The 24,958-nt window shown below is 43.1% G+C and overlaps 1 protein-coding gene across 5 annotated transcripts in view; it reads right to left on the reverse strand.

The window, feature by feature from the left end:
• The window catches only part of pcca (propionyl-CoA carboxylase subunit alpha), a 374,025-nt gene that overhangs the window by 115,503 nt on the left and 233,564 nt on the right, over positions 1 to 24,958 (reverse strand). For all 5 annotated transcript variants that reach the window (XM_068034216.1, XM_068034214.1, XM_068034222.1 and 2 more), the window contains 2 exons: positions 22,054 to 22,156; positions 12,016 to 12,114 (listed from right to left, as the gene is read on the reverse strand). In XM_068034216.1, the coding sequence (XP_067890317.1) occupies positions 12,016 to 12,114; positions 22,054 to 22,156 (202 nt within the window). The remainder of the gene's footprint in view (positions 1 to 12,015; positions 12,115 to 22,053; positions 22,157 to 24,958) is intronic.

The following is a 24,958-nucleotide window of genomic DNA, read 5'->3' on the forward strand; positions in this document are numbered from 1 at the left end:
GTAGCAAGTCTGAGGATTGGGAGTGTTTTAGAAACCAGCAAAGGGCTACCAAAAAGTTGCTAAAAAGAAAAAATAGAATATGGCAGTAACTAGCCAGTAACAAAAAACAGATTGTAAGAGCTTTTTTAGGTATATCAATAGGAAAAGAGTAGCTAAAGTAAACCTTGGTTTCTTGGAAGCAGAGACCAAAAGAAATTATCATGGGGAATGAGGAAATAGCAGAGGCACTGAACAAATATTTTGTGTCTGTCTTCACAGTAGAAGACACAAGTTCCATCCCAGAAATAGACAGCAAGCTAAGGGCTAAAAAGTGAGGAAATTAGGAAATTCATATCAGCAGAAAAAAAGTATTAGAGAAACGTAAGGGACTAATATCTGACAAATCTCCAGGACCTGATGGCCTACATCCTAGGGTTCTAAAGGAGATAGCTGCAGATATAGTGGATATACTAGCTATGAGTTTCCAAAATTCTTTAGGTTCAGGACAGTCCCATCAGCCTGGAAGTTGGCAAATGTTACACTGCTTTTCAAGAAAGGAGGGAGGGAGAAAACAGGGAGCTACAGGCCAGCTAGCCTAACATCAGTCGTTGGGAAAATGCTTGAATCTATTATTAAGGAAGTCTTAACAATGCCCATAGAAAAGCACAGTATGATTAGAACAAGTCAACATAGTTTTACTAAGGGGAAACCTGTTTGACCAATTTATTAGAGTTCTTTGAGGGAGTTGCATGTGCTGTGGATAAATGGAACTGGTGGATGTATTGTACTTAGATTTCCAGAAGGCATTTGATAAGGTGCCACATCAAAGGTTATTGCAGAAAATAAAAGCTCATGGTGTAGGGGGTAACATATTGGCATGGATAGAAGATTGGTTAGCTAACAGGAAACAGAGAGTAGGAATAAATGGGTCTTTTTCTGGTTGGCAAGATGCAACAAGTGGTGTGCCACAGGGATCAGTGCCGGGGCCTCAACTTTTTACAATCTATATAAATGACTTAGATGAAGGGACCGAAGGTATGGTTGCTAAATTTGGTGATGACACAAAGATAGGTAGGAAAGTAAGTTGTGAAGAGGACATAAGGAGGCTACAAAGGGATATAGATAGGTTAAGTGATGGGCAAAGACCTGGCAAATGGAGTATAATGTGGGAAACTGTGAAATTGTCCACTTTGGCAGGAAGAATAAAAAAGCATATTATCTAAATGGTGAGAGATTCCAGAGCTCTGAGATGCGAGGGATCTGGGTGTCCTCGTGCATGAATCGCAAAAGGTTAGTATGCAGGTAGAGCACGTAATTAGGAAAGCTAATAGAATGTTATTGTTTATCGCGAGGGGACTTGAAGACAAAAGTAAGGAGGTTATGCTTCAGCTATACAGGGCATTGGTGAGACCACATCTGGAGTACTTCGTACAGTACTGGTCTCCTTATTTAAGGAAGGATGTAAATGCGTTGGAGGCAGTACAGAGAAGGTTTACTAGACTAATACCTGGAATGGGTGAGCTGTCTTACGGGGAAAGATTGGACAGGCTAGGTTTGTATCTGCTGGAAGAAAAGTAAGAGGCGACTTGATTGAAACGTAAGATCCATAGGGGTCTACACAGGGTGGATGTGGAAAGGATGTTTCCCCTTGTGGGAGAATCTCGAACTAGGGGTCACTGTTTAAAAATAAGGGGTCGCCCACTTAAAATCAGTCAGGAGAGAGTAGAGTCAAAAAGCACGGAAATACCCACAGTGCTGTTAGGGAGGGAGTTCTAGGATTTTGACCCAGCGACAGTGAAGGAACGGCGATATAGTTCCAAGTCAGGATGGTATGTGACTTGGAGGGGAACTTGCAGGTGGTGGTGTTCCCATGCATCTGCTGCCCTTGTCCTTCCAGTTGGTAGAGGTCGCAGGTTTGGAAGGTGCTGTCTAAGGAGCCTTGGTGCATTGCTGCAGTGCACAGTGCATCTTGTAGATGGTACACACTGCTGCCACTGTGCACAGGTGGTGGAGGGAATGAATGTTTGTAGATGGGGTGCCAATCAAGTGGCTGCTTTGTCCTGGATGGTGTTGAGCTTCTTGAGTGTTGTTGGAAGACAGAGATGAGGAGAAATTTTTTCTCTCAGAGGGTCGTGAGTCTTTGGAATTCTCTTCCTCAAAAAGCGGTGGAAGCAGAGTCTTTGAATATTTTTAATGCAGAGGTAGATAGATTCTTGATAAGCAAGGGGGTGGAAGGTTATCGGGGGTAGGTGGAAATGTGGAGTAATCAGCTCAGCCTTAAACTTATTGAATGGCGGAGCAGGCTTGAAGGGCCGAGTGGCCTACTGCTGCTCCTAATTTGTATGTTCATAATAGGGCATTTTCAATTTGACGGGCAGTAAACAGTGGAGTGCCACAAGGATCAGTGCTGGGGCCTCAGCTATTTACAATCTACATTAATGACTTAGACTAAGAGTCAGAGAGTAACGTATCTAAATTTGTTGATAATACAAAGGTAGGTGGAAAGGTTAACTGTGGGGAGGACACAGAGAGGCTGCAAAGAGATATAGACAGGTTAGGTGAGAGGCAGATGGAGTATAATGTAGGGAAGTGTGAAGTTATGCACTTTGGTCGTAAGAATAGAAAAGAAGAATATTTTTTCAAAGCTGTGAAACTTGTAAGTGTCCATGTTCAAAGAGACTTTGGTGTGCTCGTACAAGGAACACAGAAAGTTAACTCGGGCGGCACAGTGGCGCAGTGGTTAGCACCGCAGCCTCACAGCTCCATGGACCCTGGTTCGATTCCGGGTACTGCCTGTGTGGAGTTTGCAAGTTCTCCCTGTGTCTGCGTGGGATTTCTCCGGGTGCTCCGGTTTCCTCCCACAAGCCAAAAGACTTGTAGGTTGATAGGTAAATTGGCCATTATAAATTGTCACTAGTATAGGTAGGTGGTAGGGAAATATAGGGACAGGTGGGGATGTTTGGTAGGAATATGGGATTATTGTAGGGTTAGTGTAAATGGGTGGTTGATGTTCGGCACAGACTCGGTGTGCCGAAGGGACTGTTTCAGTGCTGTATCTCTAATCTAATCTAAAGGTACAGCAAGCAATTAGGAAGGCAAATGGCATGTTGGCCTTTATTGCAAGGGGTTTGGAGTACAGGAATAAGGAAGTATTGCTACAATTGGACAGGATTTTGGTGAGACCACATCTGGAATACGGTGTGCAGTTTTTGTCTCCACATGGGGAGGATGGGGAAGGAAACTGCAGGGGATGGGAACAATCGAAATGTGGAACTTATTCAAGGAGCAGCTACTGCGTGTCCTTGATAAGTATGTACCTGTGAGGCAGGGAGGAAGTTGTCGAGCGAGGGAGCCGTGGTTTACTAAAGAAGTTGAAGCGCTTGTCAAGAGGAAGAAGAAGGCTTATGTTAGGATGAGACGTGAAGGCTCAGTTAGGGCGCTTGAGAGTTACAAGCTAGCCAGGAAGGATCTAAAGGGAGAGCTAAGAAGAGCAAGGAGAGGACACGAGAAGTCATTGGCGGATAGGATCAGGGAAAACCCTAAGGCTTTCTATAGGTATATCAGGAATAAAAGAATGACTAGAGTTAGATTAGGGCCAATCAAGGATAGTAGTGGGAAGTTGTGTGTGGAATCAGAGGAGATAGGGGAAGTGTTAAATGAATATTTTGCGTCAGTATTTACAGTAGAGAAAGAAAATGTTGTCGAGGAGAATACTGAGATTCAGGCTACTAGGCTAGATGGGATTGAGGTTCACAAGGAGGAGGTGTTAGCAATTTTGGAAAGTGTGAAAATAGAAAAGTCCCCTGGGCCAGATGGGATTTATCCTAGGATTCTCTGGGAAGCTAGGGAGGAGATTGCAGAGCCTTTGTCCTTGATCTTTATGTCGTCATTGTCGACAGGAATAGTGCCGGAAGACTGGAGGATAGCAAATGTTGTCCCCTTGTTCAAGAAGGGGAGTAGAGACAGCCCTGGTAATTATAGACCTGTGAGCCTTACTTCGGTTGTGGGTAAAATGTTGGAAAAGGTTATAAGAGACAGGATCTTGAAAAGAATAAGTTCATTAGCGATAGTCAGCACGGTTTTGTGAAGGGTAGGTCGTGCCTCACAAACCTTATTGAGTTTTTCGAGAAGGTGACCAAACAGGTGGATGAGGGTAAAGCAGTGGATGTGGTGTATATGGATTTCAGCTTTGGATCAGAAATTGGCTAGCTGAAAGAAGACAGAGGGTGGTGGTCGATGGGAAATGTTCATCCTGGAGTTTAGTTACTAGTGGTGTACCGCAAGGATCTGTTTTGGGGCCACTGCTGTTTGTCATTTTTATAAATGACCTGGAAGAGGGTGTAGAAGGGTGGGTTAGTAAATTTGTGGATCACACTAAGGTCGGTGGAGTTGTGGATAGTGCCGAAGGATGTTGTAGGGTACAGAGGGACATAGATAGGCTGCAGAGCTGGGCTGAGAGATGGCAAATGGAGTTTAATGCGGAAAAGTGCGAGGTGATTCACTTTGGAAGGAGTAACAGGAATGCAGAGTACTGGGCTAATGGGAAGATTCTTGGTAGTGTAGATGAACAGAGAGATCTTGGTGTCCAGGTGCATAAATCCCTGAAGGTTGCTACCCAGGTTAATAGGGCTGTTAAGAAGGCATATGGTGTGTTAGCTTTTATTAGTAGGGGGATCGAGTTTTGGAGCCACGAGGTCATGCTGCAGCTGTACAAAACTCTGGTGAGACCGCACCTGGAGTATTGCGTGCAGTTCTGGTCACCGCATTATCGGAAGGATGTGGAAGCTATGGAAAGGGTGCAGAGGAGATTTACTAGGATGTTGCCTGGTATGGAGGGAAGGTCTTACGAGGAAAGGCTGAGGGACTTGAGGTTGTTTTCGTTGGAGAGAAGGAGGAGGAGAGGTGACTTAATAGAGACATAAAAGATAATCAGAGGGTTAGATAGGGTGGATAGTGAGAGTCTTTTTGCTCGGATGGTGATGGCAAACACGAGGGGACATAGCTTTAAGTTGAGGGGTGATAGATATAGGACAGATGTTAGAGGTAGTTTCTTTACTCAGAGAGTAGTAGGGGTGTGGAACGCCCTGCCTGCAACAGTAGTAGACTCGCCAACTTTAAGGGCATTTAAGTGGTCATTGGATAGACATATGGATGAAAATGGAATAGTGTAGGTCAGATGGTTTCACAGGTCGGCGCAACATCGAGGGCCGAAGGGCCTGTACTGCGCTGTAATGTTCTAATTCTAATTCTAAAAATTTAAGAAAGGATATACTTGAATTGGAGGCAGTGCAGCGAAGGTTCACTAGATTGGTCCCTGGGATGAGGGGTTTGTCCTATGATGACAGACTAAGTAAATTGGGGCTGGATTCTCTGGAATTTAGAAGAATGAGAGGTGATGTCATTGAAACATACAAGAACCTAAAGTGGTTGGATAGGGTAGAAATTGAGAGATTATTTCCACTGGTCGGGGAATCTAAAACACAGGGACACAGTCTCAGGATAAGGGGCTGAACATTTAGGACTGAAATGAGGAGAAATTACTTCACTCAAAGGGTGTGAATCTTTGGAATTCTCTATCCCAGAGGGTTGTGAATGCTCCATCATTGAATACATTTAAGACTGAGATAGACAGATTTTTGGTCTCTCAGGGAATCAAGGGGTATGGCGAGCGGGCGGGAAACTGGAGTTGAATCCTCAGATCAGCCATGATCATTTTGAATAGCGGAGCAGGCTCGATGGGCCATATGGTCTACTCCTTGTGTTTGAGATAGTTTTCTGCAACAATGGGAGGAATTTTCCAGCACCTTGGAGAATAGTCTGGAGGCAGGGAGGCCAGGAAAATGACAAAAAATATCAGGCCGGCTCCCTGAGGTGTTCCCGCCTCCTCGCACCTTTACCAGAGGCAGCGTCAGAGTGGTCTGTCAGTGGCGGGAGGCCAATGATGTAATTAGGGAAGCAACTCATGGTCATTTTGAAAGGCTATGGATTTTTTCCGGTGGCACAGAGGACCCCCACTGTGTCTGTAGCTCATCTACTCACAGGAGGTGAGAGCAGAGCAGGAGGTCAGCGTGCCAACAGATTCGTATGCAGTGGTGACTTTAAAGAACAAAATTGGCAATCCTCAGGACATCCGCAGGCAAATGCTTGCAAATGTGAAAGAGAGAGCGCAAAAGGGTGAGAGGGAGGAAGGAAGGATTCACAGGCCAAGTTTCGACAGTGCACAGTATGAATAGACTATTTCCCCGTTGTTCTATTTTGTTTTAATCTTATTAAGATTAGAGACAGATATAGCCCAACATGTATAGGTAATTAAAATCTGGGCTGCATTGGTACATGGAGTGATGGAATATCGGTTTGCCAGAAGTGAGCTGTTGGTTGCTGCCTTGTCAGTGTGAGAGGAGGAGGAAAGCAGAGAGCTGGTTCAGAGTGGTGCTGCTAGGGATGGCACAAGAAAACTTAGGCAGGGTAGAAAAACAAGGGGGAATGTATCCCCATAAAAATTAAGCCAGGATCCGATGAGGCAGTTAATCGCAGGTTTGTTTAAAAAGCACAATGAAGTTGTTTTGCGTTCTTGAGGTGAAAAGTACTGTCTAGACAGAAAGGCGTACAGATACAGACTGGCGGCATAAACTCCTCACTTCTTATGGCTTGAATGGATTAAATAAACTCATTATTGCAACTTATAAAACTGAAGCTTCCTAATTCCACTTTATTTACAGACCAGGTTATTATGTGGTTCTCTTTGAATGAAGAAGGTTTCATGTGACGCTGCACCCAGTTTGTCTTTCACTTTTGCCATCTATAATTAGTTCCACTTAGTTGGGTATCAATGACCTATTCAACGCAAGATGCAGCAAGGGTACAATCAGCACGATACTTACCGCCTCCACTACAATTATCACGGTCAAGGATGAGAAAAGGTAACAAGGCGTTAAAAACAAACAAAGGTACCATTCATACAGCAGTGTTTCATAATATTTCAAGGCTCTGTACACATTCATTTGCTATTCTTGGTGAAGAGATTTACAACTGTTGTGGACAAAATTAAACAGTACACTTTCTGAAAAAACTCATAATAAGCAAGGAAATTATACATAACATGATATTCCCCCTTCTTCCATTTCAGCTGTATTTGTTATTGAAATAAGGATTGTTGTTTATTCATCACCTTTAGTACAAAGAATTCGAATCACACTGCTTCAGCCAAACAATGGAATACATCGGTGGAAACTTTCTCCATTATATTTTTAAAGTCACGTTCAAGAAATCTGCTACATCCGTCCCTAAATGGTTGGCAAGTTTAACCAGTGAGCAACTGAATCATACACACCAATAAAGTTCCAAGTTTCATCCCCAGTTTGTGTTGAGTTCATTCAGCTAGGATGAAACAGTGGCTGTGGTGGTTGATGTCAAAGCCCTTGGATTACAAAAGAGGAAACTGGGCAACCTGTTTCCCCATTGCCCACCAGTGGGCTGGAAGGGAAAGCAGGGGCGGGGGGGAAGAGAGGGGCGTCGTGGTGAGGGAAGGGAGAGTTAGAGGGGGAAGGGAGAGGGGGGAAGGGAGAGCCAGGGGGAAGGAAGAGAGCTGGCAGGGGGGGGGGGGGGGGTGAGGAAGGAAGAGCCGGGGGGGGGGGGGGGGTGTGAGGGAGGAAGAGCTGGGGGGGGGGAGAGTAAGAGCAGGGTTTGGAGTGTGGGGATGGGAGAGCATGGGGAGGGGAGAGCATGGGGAGGGGAGAGTGCAGGGAGAGGGGAGGGGAGCGAGAGAGTGTGGCAAGTGGGGGGGGTGAGGGAAAGCGTGAGGGGGAGGAAGATTGGGGGTGGAGTGTGGGGAGGGGAGAGCGTGGGGATGGGAGAGCATGGGGAGGGGAGCGAGAGCAGAGAGAAGGGAGAGGGAGAGGGGAGCGAGAGAGAGTGGGGGAAGGGAGAGGGGGGAGGGGACAGCATGGTGGGGTGGGGGGGAGAATGGGGTGCATCGCTCTTTAAACATGACAGGACATACTGAGAGAGTGGTTAGCAAAGCATATGGGATCTTGGGTTCATAAACAGAGGCATAGAGTACAAAAGCAGGGAAATAATGCTGAACATTTATAAAGCTGTGGTTAGGTTGGAGAAGCTGGGGTTGTTCTACCAGCAGCAAAGAAGATTGAGGGGAGATTTGATAGAGGTGTACAAGATTATGACAGGTTTCAGGTAAACAAAGGAAAGCTGTTCCTATTTGGGCAAGACATGCAGGGGGAACGGGAGAAAGAACTTTTTTACAAATCGAGTGGTAAAGATCTGGAACACGCTGCATGCGAGGGTGGTGGCAGCGAAATGATTTGAAAGGAAACTGGATGGGCCCGTGAGGGAATTAAACTTACAGAGCTCCGGGGATAGAGCAGGGAATACGACTGACTGGATTGCTCTACAGAGAACCGGCATGGACTCGATGGACCGAATAGCCTCCTTCTGTGCTGTAATGACTCTATGGCTCCATAACAGCTACATTTCCAGCTAGTCCCTTCAACTTCATTACACCAAAATTCCACTGCATAATATCTTCCATACTTTCGTGTTTAAAGTAGAATACACCTTTTAGATTTAAAGCTATTGCTGTCAGCAGTTTCAGTGACTGTCCTTGTACACCAACCTTAAAAGATATTTGTCTATTTTGAATATCTTATATTTATGGGATAATAGTCTTGTTGACTGTTTCTGCATATTTTGTAAAATGCGGGTGTGGTTAGGAGGCTGCTTAGCTTAAGAAAACAAAATCTATTGACATACAGGCACAAAAAGCAGGCTCAAATTCCCATAATATAAGTGATTTAATGTATATAAGGCAGACACCAACAACTGTACTTATATAGTGTCTTTTATGTAACAAAACGTTCCAAGGTACTTCATAGGAGCGTTATAAAGCAAACATTGTCACTGAGGCTCTTTAGGCAATATTAGGACAAAAGCTTGGTCAAAGAGGTAGATTTTGAGAAATGTCTTAAAGGAGGACAGAGAGGTAGAGAGGCGTAGAGGTTTAGCGAGGGAGCTCCAGAGCTTTGGGCCCAGGCAGCTGAAGACATGGCTGCCAATGGTGGTGCAATTAAAATTGGGGATGCTCAAGAGGCCAGAATTGGAGGAATGCGGAGATCCCGGAAGGCTGTGGCACTGGAGATTACAGAAATAGAGAGGGGCAAGGACATGGAGGAATTTGAAAACGAGAATGAGAATTTTAAAATTGAGGCATTGCTTAACTGGGAACCAATGCAGATCAGCAAGCACAGGGGTAACATAAATTATAGTATTAGAATCATCTGAGAGAGACCGGGCGCACTCAAGCTTTGAATACTCGAGGGGCTGAATGGCCTATGACTGTTTCTAACAGACCCTAAATTGGTGTTTTGCAGTAACTGAACAAAGATGGAAAATAATGAAGCATCCTTCGCTCCTTCTCAGTGGAGGTCCACAGACTGTTTACAAGTTGAAGTTGGCATGCCCAGGATTTCTAGGCATGGATATGAACAACTTAGGTGTTGCCTTTGATGTTGCCTCTTGTATAAGTCCACAATACAGTACAGGCTGACATTCACCTCCTATCTCAATGGATAACCCACTGTGCAAGATGATGCGTAAAGTGTATCCCTACTGTATCCATTAGTCGCACAGGGCTTAATTTTACCGACACCCCTCCCCCTCAACCAACACCAGGGGTCGTGGAAGGGCCCCGATGCCGGGCAGGGCCCACCCCATATTACCGGCAGCAGCAAGGCCTCATGATGGCCCCCTGCCACTCGGCGACGGGGCCGGAATTTAAATATTTTAATGGATGCTAATGAACGAATAATTATTTACCTCATCAAGCCGGCTGTCCCGCTCCCATATTACGGTCGGTAGCCAGCACTCCCGCGCCATCCGATCCCCGATCAGTGAAGTATGGCGAAACACTGGTCGGGAGGGGGGAGGAGGTAAGTCTTCAGGGCAGGAGGTGGAGGGGGGGGGGGTTGGGGGAAACGGCGTCAAACCTTTTTGATTGGGCTAGGGGTGGTGGGAAAGGGTAAAATTCAAAGTTTATAAACGTTTGGGGGGTGGGGGAAAGGTTGGGATCACGGGGTAAGTTTTTTTGGTGGGGGGAGAGGGCAAGTAATAATTGGTTTAGTCATTGGGGGGATGGGAGAGGGAGAGAGGTGGAGGGGCGGTCCACCCTGGCCATGTAAATGAGCTGCCATATGTAATATTGCGGCGGCTCCACGGAGCAAATCCCGCGTGTGTGGCCTGCCATCTTTGAAGCTCGCTGCCCTGGTAAAATTCAGCCCACAACGTCACCTTTAAACAAAAAAGTGTTGCAATGTATTCTGACACGCTGAGACCATCGACCTGGTTGCTTCGTTGATAGAGACTCCAAACAGGAGGGTTGACCGTGCATAACCTTGCCACACTCTCCTTCTGGGAGAGTGAAATTTAGCGAATCTTTCGCTTTGCTTACTTGGTCTTGCAAATGCAGACCATATCTTGAATAAGACCCAAAATTTTGACACATACTCCCATGGCGTCCAGCTGCGTTGTCAGGGATGTGTGAAGCACGAGACCTTATACAAACTGCTGAAAGCCGTCCAAGTGTAGCTCCCCAGAACCTTACTATGTTCTGCGATCTTTTGTAAGGCCACACCCTACAAGACATATTCCTCAGCAGAGAGAAAGCCTGCCTGTTCCTTTCTGATGCTCTGTCCTCCAGAATGTGCAATTGGTGCATAATGACAATTTGAAGAACTACCTTAACAACCAATGATACCAGTGAGATTGCTCTGTAGATTTCAAATTCACTAAGATCCCCTCTCTTGTAGGTAGAAACCATAGGTCGTCTCTGGAACATCAAGGGTATAGATGGTTCTAACAGAATACTGCTCACCAATTTCAGAAAGTCAGTTTCGAAGGGAGTCAGCAGTTGCTGGCATTGTTTTCCAAGGTCATTTCTCTTCCCAAGAGCAGCTATTAGGAGTCAAAATAAACACAGCCACAAATACTGCTTACCTTCCTAGACTACTACATCATGCCTGACTATAATTAGACACGAATTCCCTTCTAAACGTTCCATAAAGTTAGTTATGACCATTAACAGGCTCATGCTAGCTATTTACAGCATTCCTTTTCTTGGAATCTTGACGTAATTAAATATTTTACTAAGCTGTTTTGAGGTCATTTTCCATTTAAAAAAATTAAATGGAGTTTTTAAAATCATGCATGACTGCCAAAATGTATGTCTGCATTCAAGGTCTTGATCTCAGTGAAGTCACAAAGGTCCATTATTGAAAGACTTGTTTTTAAAACCACATCAGTCGAACAACAGTGTTTTCAAGCTGTGCTAGGAAACCAAGTATTAGCAAACTTTCGAGTTAAAGGATCATCACTCTCTTTTACTGTGGATTCCAAAATATGTATCATATACTTGTCACATACAGCAAGAAACAAAGTGAAGAATATTTCTATCTGCATCATTTCAACAGGAACCTCTTGCCGAGAGGAATCCGACTACAGTCTTAAAAACGGTTTGCATTTTCCAAACTGAAGTGCGTGCATCTTTCCATTTGCAAAGTATTTATATAGCACCTGTCACGACCTCAGGACATCCCAAAGCATTTTGCAGCCAACGAAGTACTTTTGAAGTGTAGTCACTGCTGTTATGTAGGAAAAGTGGTGGCCAATTTGCACACAGCAAGATCCCACACACAGCAATGTGTTAATGATCAGATAATCTGTTTTGAGTGATGCTGCTTGAGGGATAAATATTGACCCCAGGAAATGTACAATTTATCATCACTGTACTAAATACATTCTTTTTTAAATATTAGAGCACACTATACTTGATGTACGAACAAAATCCAATGATTAGTTTATGATCAGGATTCATCTAGTTTTTGTCCTCTCCTATTACACAGTGGCAGGAAAACCTGCACTGTATGCTCTTCAGCTGTCTCACTCTGAGCGCCCCATTTCATAAGTACTCATGCGGAATACTCCCTTTTAAAAAAAATAATCAGAGAACTGGACTGAAGTTAAATATACCTGAACGGTCCTTTGGGTATCATCAATGGTGACAGGCAACAAGGGTGAAGCAAGGTTCCATTCACTGGTCACATTTAGCGTCTTTCCATCAACCTCCACCTGTTGTGACACCAAATAAGATGGTTACGGTGTAGACAGACAGAAAACAGATCCCAAATCCGCGACTGTGAACAAAGCAGTAGCCATTTTAAACAGATGGTAACCCAACAGCCTGTCATGTTTATTACTTCTGCCATAAAAGACAGGGCCCAACAACATAGTCTTGAGATTATCCCTGGGGACCAGCAATGGACCTCGGAACAGCTGTCTCTGGTTAAGAAGGTTTCAAGCAATTTAAAATAAGTAACAAATAGTCATCCGACTTTTACACCTACCTTGATATGCTACATTTACTGCAATTTAACAAGTGCTGAATGTAAATTCCTGTGACACATTTCAACCAGCACATTAGGGCTTGTGTATAATAATTCAACTCTCTAAGGATTACAGAAGCATTTCTTTACTGCATCAATAATTACAGCATAATTAATATTTTCATTTTAGTCACGCAGAACTTTTCTCTTAAACAATTGCTCTATTTGTTGGACATAATTTGGAGATACATTTGAAAATACTGCTAAATGTTTAACAGTATCTAAATTTTCTTAAGGCATTGTCTAATCCGAAAACTTTTCAAGAGTAAGACTTAGAATGTTGAAAATGAATAAGTAATCATTGCGGGGCAAGAATATTTTATTTTACTAGAAACATTCAGGCTTTTAATCTGGGCAATCTTGCAACTACTGAAGATTAGGGAGGAGACAGCTAAATAGGTTATATTATGAAATTTGATGAGCTTTAATACAAGGTGGTACCAGTAGAGTAGCACAAGCCTTGATATAATTTTCCTCCCTTCCGTCTATAGAGTGTTGACTCTCTCCAACTCCATCCCCCCAACCACTTCCTCAGTGGTGTATGATTCCACAGGAGCTGGATATCTTCTGACACCTCAAAGTCACCATTTACATGTGGAAACCTTAACTATGAGTGCTGTTGGGATATCTTTCAGCCAAGTCCAATAGCGTCCTCATCCAACAAGCATTCCTGGACCCTTCCCTGTGTAGCAAAGAAAACCGAGAAAACTTTCCTTTCTTACCATCTTCCTGGTGACAGACTGGAGGGACTTTTCCAAGATCTATCATCAACAACTTGCATTTATATAGCGCCATTATCATAGTAAAATGTCACAAGTTGCTTCACAGGACCGTTAACAGACCTGGGGGATTTTGATACACAACGCCGAAGTTGGAATAAAGAAATTGAAGTGCTTCGGTAAAGACATTACTTGGCACAGTTTAGTGGTGTGGCTCAAATTGATATTGTATTCCAAAGATTCCTTGTGACGTGACAGTTTACAATGGCTCACCTGTCCCAGAGAGAACTTCCACTGGACAAAAATGGGAAATTATACTAAAATAATTTAATTTTCCGCTTTTTTGTGGTAAATTTCAAATGCTGAGTTTATGGCTTAAAAATTGTAAAACTAACTCATGGTAATATAATAGTTCCTGTCAAAGGGTTGTAATACATGGACTGCTAGCAGTCCTAACAGGCTATTGTTACTGGGGACTCAATGCATTTGACTGATCTTCAGGTCAACAATGCCCAAGAAACAAGTTTCCCTCGACAGGGAATCCCCAAACCATTATTATTTCTTCCATCTAAATATCTGAATTGTTTAAAAATTAATTCTCAGAATGCAGGTGTCACTGGCAAGGTTGCTGTTTATTATCCAACCCTAGCTGCCCTGAGAAGGTGGCGGTAGGCCTTCATCTTGAACTGATTATCTGATTTCTGTTCCTAAAGGACATGAGTGAAACAGTTGGGTTTTTACGGCATTCCCCCAGTTACACGGTCACTCTGAGACCAGCTTTTTAGTTCCAGTTCCTCTTAAACTGAACACAAATTCTCAAACTACCATTGGTATGATTAGAACTCATATTCTACTGGATAATTAGTCCAGGCCTCTGGATTATTGGTCCAATAACAACCACTACACAACTGTACCTATGAATACCCTTTAGAAAATGAGGGGAAACAGAGAAGGCTATGCAGGAAATTTCTGTTTAAAAGAACAAAGTCAAACGCCACAGTCCAGTTGTTGCAATTCTTGCTAACAAGCATTTGTGAGCTTTTGCCCTGGCAGATGTCCATCTTTGACCAATTTCAAGTTCCCACTGGCAGGAGGGTCAGTAACTAGATGACATGGATTTAAGATAATTGGGAGACAAACCAGAAGGAAGATGAGGAGAAATCTTTTTACGCAATGAGTTGTTATGATCGGGAATGCCCTGCCTGCAAGGGCGATGGAAACAGGTTCAATAATACTTGAGAAATACTTGAAAAGGAAAAGAAGTGCAGAGCTATGGGGAGTGAGCAGGGGATTGGATAGCTGTTTCACTGGCATGATATGCCAAATGTGCTGTATGATCCAATGAATGCCAAAGATTTCTTGTATCTTTGTGTAAAGTTCATCTGCTGTCACATTCTGAACTCTCATGGCCCTCTGAAGTAACATCTTCATAAGACTTTGAGAACAAAGACCTGGAACATTCTGAAACACAGAAGGATAGATTGGGTTTCACCCTGCTTCGGATGTAACTCACAAGTCACTTTGCTTTTTGCAGAATTTCTCAGTGATTTGCAGCAGGTATGCGCTTTGAAATACGGATAACCAGACAGCTCACAGCTCAGGTCTGCTGATATGCCAAGCACTATGTATTTGTGTCCATGGCCTTCAAAGACAAATTGTGTCCAGGCCAGGGGATGCAACAGGGATTACTGCCAAAACCAGAACCATGGTAAGGAGCTAGCGGGTAGCCAGTTAAGCTTGACTGCTTGTGACAACAAGGTTGAACTGTTCTCTTAGAGGCCACTAAATCTCAGATAGTCACTAATATATCCAATAGAGAATTCAGGAGAAACCTTTTTTATCTAGTGAGTGGTGAGAATGTGGAACTCGGTACCACAGAGAGTGGTTGAGGCAAATAGCATAGATACATTTAAGGGGAAGTGAAAGAAACACACAAGGGAGAAAGGAATAGAAGGATATGCTGATAGGATGAACTGAGGTTCCTGTGGAGCAAAACCAGCATGGACCTGTTGGGCTGAATGGCCTGTTTCTGTGCTGTTTAGTCAATAAAATTCCCCCCACATCAGGTGGGAAAGCGTTGGAGAGGTCGGAGGGGTATTAAATCGGTAGCTATGTGAAACCCAATTCCAGCTGCCCAATTCCAGTTTAAACACAGCAGAATTAGGGTGTGGTGAGTTAACCTGCTCTGGAGAGAGCGCTCAGTGATCAGAATATTTTAATGAGGAAATGTTCCTCAGATTTTGGGAGCCATTTAAATTTAATGGCTTGGGGTAGGAGTCCTTGGCTTGGGAATTCCAGTCGTTAAAGGGAGGCAGGAGCTGCCGGCAACAGCAGCTAGGTGTTTGTCCGGTACAGCTTGTGAGCCGGGAGGAGCAGCTAGGTGTTCCGCACTCTCTCCCCACCCCACCCCCCACCCCTACAGACCCTCACACAAATCATCAGCCACAATCTCCTCCACCCACGTGCCGCACCCAGATCTACCCGGCCCCTGCCACACCGCCATGTCCCGATCTTTTCCAGACCCTGGCTGCAACTGTCTACTGCTGAATTTCCCAACCGGCACAGTCAGCATCTCAATCTGTCCGGGAGTAAAACATAATAACGAGGTGCTGCTGGGTATTAAATTCAGCCTCCTCCTCCCCAGGATTTCCGGGCCACAAATACAGCCCTCTGCCCCCAAATCCCCCACCCCACCTGCAACATTAGTGCAGCAAAACCCCAACAACTTCCATATGCCGATCATAGCAAACTTGGAGGGGTGACAAACAGTGAAGATGATACGAATCGTCTGCAACAGGACATAGATAGGCTAGCAGAATGGGCAGACAAGTGGCAGATGGAATTTAATACAGAGAAGTGTGAAGTGATGCTTTTTGGCAAAAGGCATAGGGAGAGGCAATACAGACTTAATGGTACAGTTCTAAAGAGTGTGAGGGACAGAGGGACCTGGGGGTGCATGTGCATCAATCTTTGAAGATGGCAGGACATATTGAGAGAGTGATTAGCAAAGCATACTGGATCTTGGGCTTCTTGAATACAGTCATTAAGTACAAAAGCAGGGAATTATGCTGAACCTTTATAAAGCTCTGGTTAGACTCCAACTGGAGCATTGTGTCCAGTTCTGGTCACCACACTTTAGGAAGTATATGAGAGTCCTTGAGAGGGCGCAGAGGAGATTTACCAGAATGGTTCCAGGGATGAGGATTTTAACTACAAGATTAGGTTGGAGAAGCTGGGGTTGTTCTCCTTGGAGCAAAGGAGATTGAGGGGAGATTTGATAGAGGTGTACAAGATTATGACAGGCTTAAATAAGGTGGAAAAGGAAAAACTGTTTCCATTAACTGATGGCACAAGGACTAGGGAATACAGATGGAAGATTTGGGACACGAGATGCGGGGGAATGGGAGGAAGAGCTTTGTTTATGCAGCAGGTGGTAATGACCTGGAACCTGCTGCCCACAAAGATGAAGGAAGCAGAAACAAGCAAAGATTTCAAAAGAAAATGGGATGGCCACTTGAGGGAAATAAACTTGCCTGGGCTACAGGGATCGAGCAGGGGAGTGGGACTGACTGGATTGCTCCGTGGAGAGTCGGCATGCACTCGATGTGACGAAGGGCCTCATTCGGTGCCGTTAATGACTCTAAGCATAGCGTCTTTAATTTAACATAGTGAAATGTCCCAAGGCAGTTCACAGGAGCGTTATCAAAAAAAAATTTGACACCGAGCCACATAAGGAGACATTAGGGCAGATGAACAAAGGCTTGTTCAAAGAAGCAGGTTTTAAGGAGCGTGTTAAAGGAGAAGAGAGAGGTAGAGAGGTGGCAAGGTTTAGGAAAGGAATTCCAAAGCTTGGAGCCTAGGCAGCTGAAGACACAGAAGTCAATGATGCAGCGATTAAAATTGGGGATGCACAAGGGGCCAGAATTGGAGGAGCGCAGAGATTTCAGAGGGTTGTGGAGCTGAAGGCCACTGTGGGGCATACTGTGCATAGGAGCCTGACAGTTAGGAGTGTTTCAGCTTGGATTTTCTGCCCTCAGACTGAGGAACAGAATCTATTAAATGTGCAGTGTAGGGTTGTTAGTACAGGTCCACGAGTAAAGCTCTTCTTGAGACCATAGCACGTTTACTCGAGCAATGAGGAAGTTCACTTTCTCTAAACTGTACGGCACCTACTGAATGGATAACTATGCTGTATGACCTGTACAGGTCCTGGTTTAAGCAGGGTTCACAGCAACGTAAAGTTCAATCTCGAAGCATTGGGGGCATTATAATTATGTAAGGAAACACATCCAAATCTAGAACACACAGGCACATGACTTTCCTGCTACTTTTGATGGTTTCTCAATGTCCAATTTTATTGCATGTCATCTCTCGTAAATAATGGCAGTCTGGCTAGCAGTGGATGCACCACAGGTGACACCAATGATCTGGATGTGAAAATATTGCCAGCAAAGCCAATCTTTTGCTTTAGTTGACAGCATCGCTGCTACAACTAAGCACTGAATGGAATGTGCCATTCTTATCAGGCAAGTCAAAATCACCAATGCAAATCCTTAATTTTAGAAGCTCATTGAGGTTATTTCTCACTCAAAAACCTGTCACAGAGCTGTCAGAAATTGGACTAATGCAGCCTGAAGTTAACATATTAGCGACTGGGGAATGAAGAGGCGAGGCACAAGCCTAAGACCAGCTCCACTTCCTGAAGAATGTAAGAAACAGGAGCAGGAGTAGGCCATTTGGACCTTCGAGTTTACTCCGCCAATCAATAAGATCATGGCTAATCTTCAACCTCAACTCCACTTTCCTGCCTTATTCCCATATTCCTTAATTCCCTTAGTGTCCAAAAATCTATTGATCTCAGTCTTGAATATACTCATTGACTGAGCATCCACAGCTCTCTGGGGTTCAGAATTCCCAAGATTCACAACCCTCTGAGTCAAAAAATTACTTTTCAACTCAGTCCTAAACGGCCGACCCCTCATTCTGAGACTGTGACCCTGTGTTCTAGATTCCCCAGCCAGAGGAAGCATCTGCCCTGTCAAGCCCTCTCAGAACTTTATACGTTTCAATGAGATCACATCTTCTAAACTCGAGAACATTGACCTATTTTACTTAACGTATAGGCCCATTCTACTTCCAGTTGTGATATGGACCAAGCCAGTGCTTTGGTTAATGCTGCTGCTGGTGGTTTATTGAGTGAGGTGAACAGTCGGGTTGAGCTTCTCTTAGAGGACCACTGGGTGGCAGCAGTGTTTTTCTGACGGTACCTGGTACCAACAGTCCAACAGTCTGGAGCACCAGTGCTGAACAGCCAGAGTGAATACCTGATAATTTGATGAAAACTTGTCTTCTGAAAATGCTTCAAAGTTCACACTTGATTTTGTATCTGACCTGGAACATCTGTAAATCGCGACACAACTCAATTCCAAGATCTTGCCTATACATAAAGGGTTAAGGGCACCAGTCAGCTTTCCAACAACAACAGACTATAACTTGCATTTATATAGCCCTTTAAAAACAGTAAAATGTCCCAAGGCACTTCGCAGGAGCGTTATCAAACAAAATTTGACACTGAACTATATAAGGATAGGTGACCAAAAGCTTGGCAAAGAGGTGGGTTTTAAGCAACGTCTTAAAAGAGGAGAGAGAGGTGGAGAAGTTTACAGAGGGAATTCCAAAGCTTCAGGCCTCAGCTGCTGAAGGCACAGCTACCAATGGTGGAGTGATTAAAATCAGGGATATGCAAGAGGCCAGAATTGGAGGAGTGCAGAGATCTTGGAGGGTTGTAGAGAAGATTGCAGTCAGGGAAGGGCGAGGCTGTGGAGGGAATGGAGGGATTTGAACACAAGGATGAAACCACCATTTGAAGACTCTGTAGCAAGCCCAGCTGAGCACCCATTAGCACAGTGCAACAATGTGCATCTTTAGGGTGCAATAATCGTGAGTATCTGTTTCAAGAAAGAGCTGATGAAATCCTGCTGAACAAATATTTCCTGTTGTAGAACAGACTGAAGTTTATTGCAAAAGCAAAGCTGACATATACCTGGCTTGGGGGTCAGATGATATGATGGGGTGGTGAGGGGGGGGGGGGGGGGGTGCTTGAGCGGTGATGGAAGATAGACGACTATGTACTCTATAGGAAGACTTGCATTTATGTAGCTCCTTTCATGACCTCAGGATGTCCCAAATTGCTTTACAGCTGATGGAGTACTTTTGAAGTATTGTATTGTGGGAAACATGGCAGTCAACCTGCACAAAGCAAGCTCCCTCAAACAACAATAAGATAATGAACAGTTAATTTTTCTTTACTAATGTTGGTTGAGGGATAAATATTGTCCAGGATACTCAGGAGAATCTCTTCGAGAACTCTGCAATTCCCTCCCTAAACCGCTCCACCTCTCTCTCCTCCATTAGGACACTCCTTAAAACCTACCCCACTGACCATGCTTTTGGTCATTTGTCCTAATATCTCATGTGGCCCAGTGTCAAATTTTGTTTGATAAACATGCCTGTGAAGCCCCATATGATGTTTCACAACATTAAAGGTACTATATAAATGTAAGTTATTGTTGTTGGGATTGTGTCATGAGAACTTTTACATCTGCCTGAGGGGGAAGAGCAATGTACTTAAGTTTTCTGATGATACAAAGCTCGGTGGAAAGGTAAGCTGCGGGGAGGATGTAGAGAGGTTGCAAAGTGATATCGACAGGTTAAGTGAGTGGGTAACAAGATGGCAAATGGAGTATAATGTAAGGAAGTGTGAAGTTGTTCACTTTGGTCGTAAAAATAGAAAAGCAGAATATTTTTAAAAGGTGTGTAATTGGTAAGTGTTGATGTTCAGAGAGACTTGGGGGTACTCGTACAAGGAACGCACAAAGTTAACATGCAGGTGCAGCAGGCTATAAGGAAGGTAAATGGCATGTTGGCCTTTATTACAAGGGGATTGGAGTACAGGAATAAAGAAGTTTTACTAAAATTGTACAGGGCTTTGGTGAGACCACATCTGGAATACTGAGTGCAGTTTTGGTCGTCACATTTAAGAAAAGATATCCTTGCACTGGGGGCTGTGCAGTGAAGATTTACTAAATTGATCCCTGGGATGAGGGGGTTGTCCTATGATGAGAGGCTGAGTAAATTGGACCTTTATTCTCTGGAGTTTAGAAGAATGAGAGGCGATCTAATTGAGATATACAAGATTCTGAAAGGGCTTGATAGGATAGAAGCTGAGAGACTGTTCCCACAGGTCAGGGAATCTAGAACACGGAGACACAGTCTCAGGATAAGGGGTCAATCATTCAGGACTGAGATGAGGAGAAATTACTTTACTCAAAGGGTTGTGAATCTTTAGAATTCTCTACCCCAGAGGGTTGCGGATGCTCCATCATTGAATACATTTAAGGCTGGGATAAATAGATTTTTGGTCTCGCAGGGAAACAAGGGATATGGGGAGCGGGCAGGAAAGTGGAATTGAAGCCCAAGATCAGCCATGATCGTATTGAATGGTGGAGCAGGCTCGATGGAACATATGGTCTACTTCTGCTCCTATTTCTCGTGTTCTTGTTCTTGAAGGCGGGGCCATAGTTTAATGTCACATCCAAAAGATGGCACCCATGACAGCGCAGCACTACCTCAGTCTTGCACTGGAAGTGCCAGCTTAGATTTTTGTGGTCAAAATCTCTGGAGTGAGACTTAAACCTACAATCTTCTGACTTAGTGGCATGAGTACTACCCACTGAGCTACAGCAGACACCTTGACAACATGGCTGCATGGAGGCCACAACTACACAGGGACAACATTCTGTGATTTCCTTCTCTATTTGGATGACACCCTATTCAATTGTATGTGAAGAGTAATAATTTGTATTGGAGGAGTTTGCAAGCACAAGTAAGGATTTTGAAAAAGAGTATTTGGACGGCACAACTGAAATTAGCCAAGCAAAAATAAAGACAACATAATCTGGGATTCACAAAACAAACTGGCAATCGAACTGCAGGGGAATGGCTTTTCTGGAAATGGGCATGAAAAGACTTGTATAATTTTTTTAAAAATACGTATGCATAGTAACCAGATTAATGAGATGCTATGGTGCATTTCCTTCTAAATTTTAATGCTTTGGGATCTGTTCCATAGAACAAGTAAAGGAACCAATAGCTGATGTTATTACAGGAGGATTTTCAACAACCAAACAGAGAAGATGTTTTCTCCATAAAAGCAGTTGAACAAACACAAGGCCTTCCTCAGTAAAAAGGAATCAGACATCAAACCACCAGTAAAATCCTGAACCCTAAAACCTCCTTTGAAGAGACCCATTTGAAGTGAGGTATTTCTAGTTATGGGTGATTGAAATGAGAAATCTGTAGCAGCACATGGACATGTTGGCAACATGACCTACTAATTAAATCCATGTGAGCCAGTCTCATCTTAAAAGAGGTCCCAAACATTAGCTTTCGCAACTTATGTCGAGTCAATCAACCGAGCAACATAGTCTTAAACATGAGACCACAGTGATGCAAATCCTACCCCTAAAGTAACCACTTTTGCATTTTAACCAGATTCAAACGATAAGCATTACATATTCCGTTAAACTAATGTTGCCAATACAAGCTTTGAAAGTGGGAAATTATGCTCAGTAATATGTAAAGCCTGAAGTGTTTTTTTTTCCACAGCACAGTCTTCAATTTAGCTTACACTGAGGGGCTGGGAAACTTAGAAGTTCTCTCTATGTAAAATGAGAAACGTCAAGCTTCTGTCTGAAAGACACAAACAATAACTTATCTAGTTTATTTTGATCAGTAAACTGCATTTCAAATTTACAGAACACTTGAAGAAGGCGAACGGCAAACAATACGCTGTGTTAGCAACTTTGTACTAGGTTTAAAAGGCAGAGATATTGTTTCAAGCTTACAGTGTATGATGAGCCTGATCGTGAGACAGTAACAGAATGCACCCCATCATCCAGCTGTACTGACAGTTCCCAGCTCCTCTGTTCTTGTTTAGCAGCAGGAACCCTGCACACCAAAGAATGAAGAACATTTTATTTCTAAAAGATGAAAAAGATGTGCTCAATGAACTTGAATCACAGAGATATATTAAAGGCACTAAATTATTAAAGTGTCACTTGAATTTGAGTCTTATTTTATTAACGATCATCCAGTGAATGTTTTGAAACATTTTCTGCTCAAATTGAAAGAAATTGTTCTTTCATCACCACCCCTGCAAACTTGAAAGAATCTTGCTCACAAAACAAAACATGCTCTCCCCATGAGAGCAAGACTTCTGTTTAAAAAAAAATCAAATGTTAATAAGTGATATGCTGGAAAATGTGCTTGTAAAATTCTTATCATTATGTGTACACGTTTGAGACTGTCAATTATCTCCATTTTGGTTTTGTGGAAGTGTTTGACATTCAAATCAAATTCAAGGTACTAAATCAAAGAAACAAATCTCTGCGGTTAATGGCATTTTCAGTCAACTCTTTGAAGACCAAAAGCATTTCTACATCACAAAAAAAACAAGATGGCAATTTTAGGTTACATTCAGAGAACACCAATGAAGAACTATTCTCATCATTTACTTCATTTTTGTACTCTATATTAGTAAGCAGCAGCATTTTATGGGAAATGCTTTTTCGCGAAAGTGCAGAAAGATGAAATGTAAACAAAATCTTACATACAGCACATAAACAGGCCATTCGACCCAAATGATCCATGGTTCATGTTCCACACAAACCTCCTCCCACCCTACTTCATTTCATCCCATCAACAAAGCCTTCTATTCCTTTCTCTTTCATGTGCATATCCAGCTTCCCCTTAAATGCATCCATTCCATGTGGTAGAGAGTTGCACATTTCACCACTTTGGGTAAAATCTTTACCAAATTTATTTTAGAAAAGACAAAAAACCTACAGTTTTGGAATGGGAATGCAATTTCTGTTACTGGCAAGGTCATAACGATCTACATAATGAACAGAATGTTCATCAATTGATGGCGTTTAAAAAAACCTTACGTGAAGTCATTAATATATTCCAAACCCTGTATAAGGCAGGCAGAAGCTAGTGTTCTCCTCATGCAGATGTGGAATCATTAATCACTCACAATCTTGGATTATTGTAGGATCACTAACAGTAAAGCACATTAGATCCACCATTCTCCTTCAAAGTGACACCATTCTGTGCAATCATTTCGGAATGTCGGAACAGGAGGAGGCCATTCAGCCCCTCAAGCCTGTTCTACCATTCAATTAGACCACGACTGATCTGTATCTTAACTTCATTCACCTGCCTTGGTTCCGTATCCCCTAATACCTTTGTCTAACAAGGGTTGATTGCAGAAATACATATTCAATTATGGCCCAGAATTTTTTTTAAACACTGGTGCTGTGCATCGTTGTACCATATTAATGTACAAATTAAGCTGATAAGATCTCAAATAGTCCTTAAGTGTATGATTTGGCTCACTAGCACCAGCTTTTATTTTAATAGCTTAATTAGTTTTTGCACCAATCTGCTGCCTTAGCTTCAGATCAACAGAAGAGATGTGCCCACTGGGAATTCAATTTAACAGCAATACATGGTATCCAGGACGATTAAAGCCTATATATTACATAAAATAGAGCTTTACACCTTCGCAAAAGCACATAAATCACATGTAGTCAATATAATAAAATACCATGTTAATTCAGATATATGACCAGTCACTCCATTTTTTCTGATTGTATTTTGAAAGGCATGGTTAGATTTTTTTTCAAAAGCTTTAGTATTACACTGGCCAGGAAAGTAGCATTAACAGAAGGTTAAAATTATAGCAGACAAGATTTAATACTGCAATCATCATTTGCTAAATTGATTGTTTAGAAGCTGTTAATCTTAGTTCATTTCTTTGTTTTTTTTTAAATTACAAGATTACAATTACACTTAACAAAAACAAACTAAACTGGTATCACAACACAGCGATGCTTTTCGGACACTGACATGACCTACCCATGCATGAACTGTCTAAATGTAAACTGTGCTTGTTAAAGTTCCACCCCACAGTGCAGTGACTATTTTTTTGTTGAAATTTTAAACAAGAGAAACTCCAGGCACCAAACAATTCATCTGTAATATGCAGAACACTCATCCAAATACCGAGTTCCGAGAAGAAATTATTTTGTACAGTTTTGGTCTCCTTACTTAAGGAGGGAGATACTTGCATTGGAGGCAGTGCAGAGAAGTTCACTAGCTTGATTCCTGGGATGAAGGGATTGTCTTATGGGGAAAGGTTTAGCAGGCTGGGGCTATTCTCATTGGAGTTTAGAAGAATGAGAGATGATCTTCATTGAAACGTATAAGATTCTGAGGGGGCTTGACAAGGTAGATGCTGAGAGGATGTTTCCCCTCCTGGAGAAATCGAGAACTAGGGGACACAGTTTCAAAATAAGGAGTCTCCCTTTTAAGACGGAGATGAGAAGGAATTTCTTCTCTCTGAGGGTTGTTAATGTTTGGAATTCTCTTCCCCAGAGAGCAGTGGAGGCTGAATCATTGAATATATTCAAGGCTGAGTTAGACAGATTTCTAATCTATGAGGGAGTAAAGGGTTATGAGGGGCAGGCAGGAAAGTGGAGTTAAGGCCACAATAAGATCAGCCATGATCTTATTGAATGGTGGAGCAGGCGCAAAGTGCCGAATGGCCTACTCCTGTTCCAATTTCTTACGTTATGACTTTGTCAATGCCACAAAAACAAGTTTTTTAAAGTGAATCTTTTCTTCTTACCTGACAGCTACCATTAAGTGCTTGAAGACACCGTGAACAACAGCAACTCGTGTTTATAT

The sequence above is a fragment of the Heterodontus francisci genome, chromosome 6 (genome assembly GCF_036365525.1).
Source record: "Heterodontus francisci isolate sHetFra1 chromosome 6, sHetFra1.hap1, whole genome shotgun sequence".
NCBI lineage: Eukaryota > Metazoa > Chordata > Chondrichthyes > Heterodontiformes > Heterodontidae > Heterodontus > Heterodontus francisci.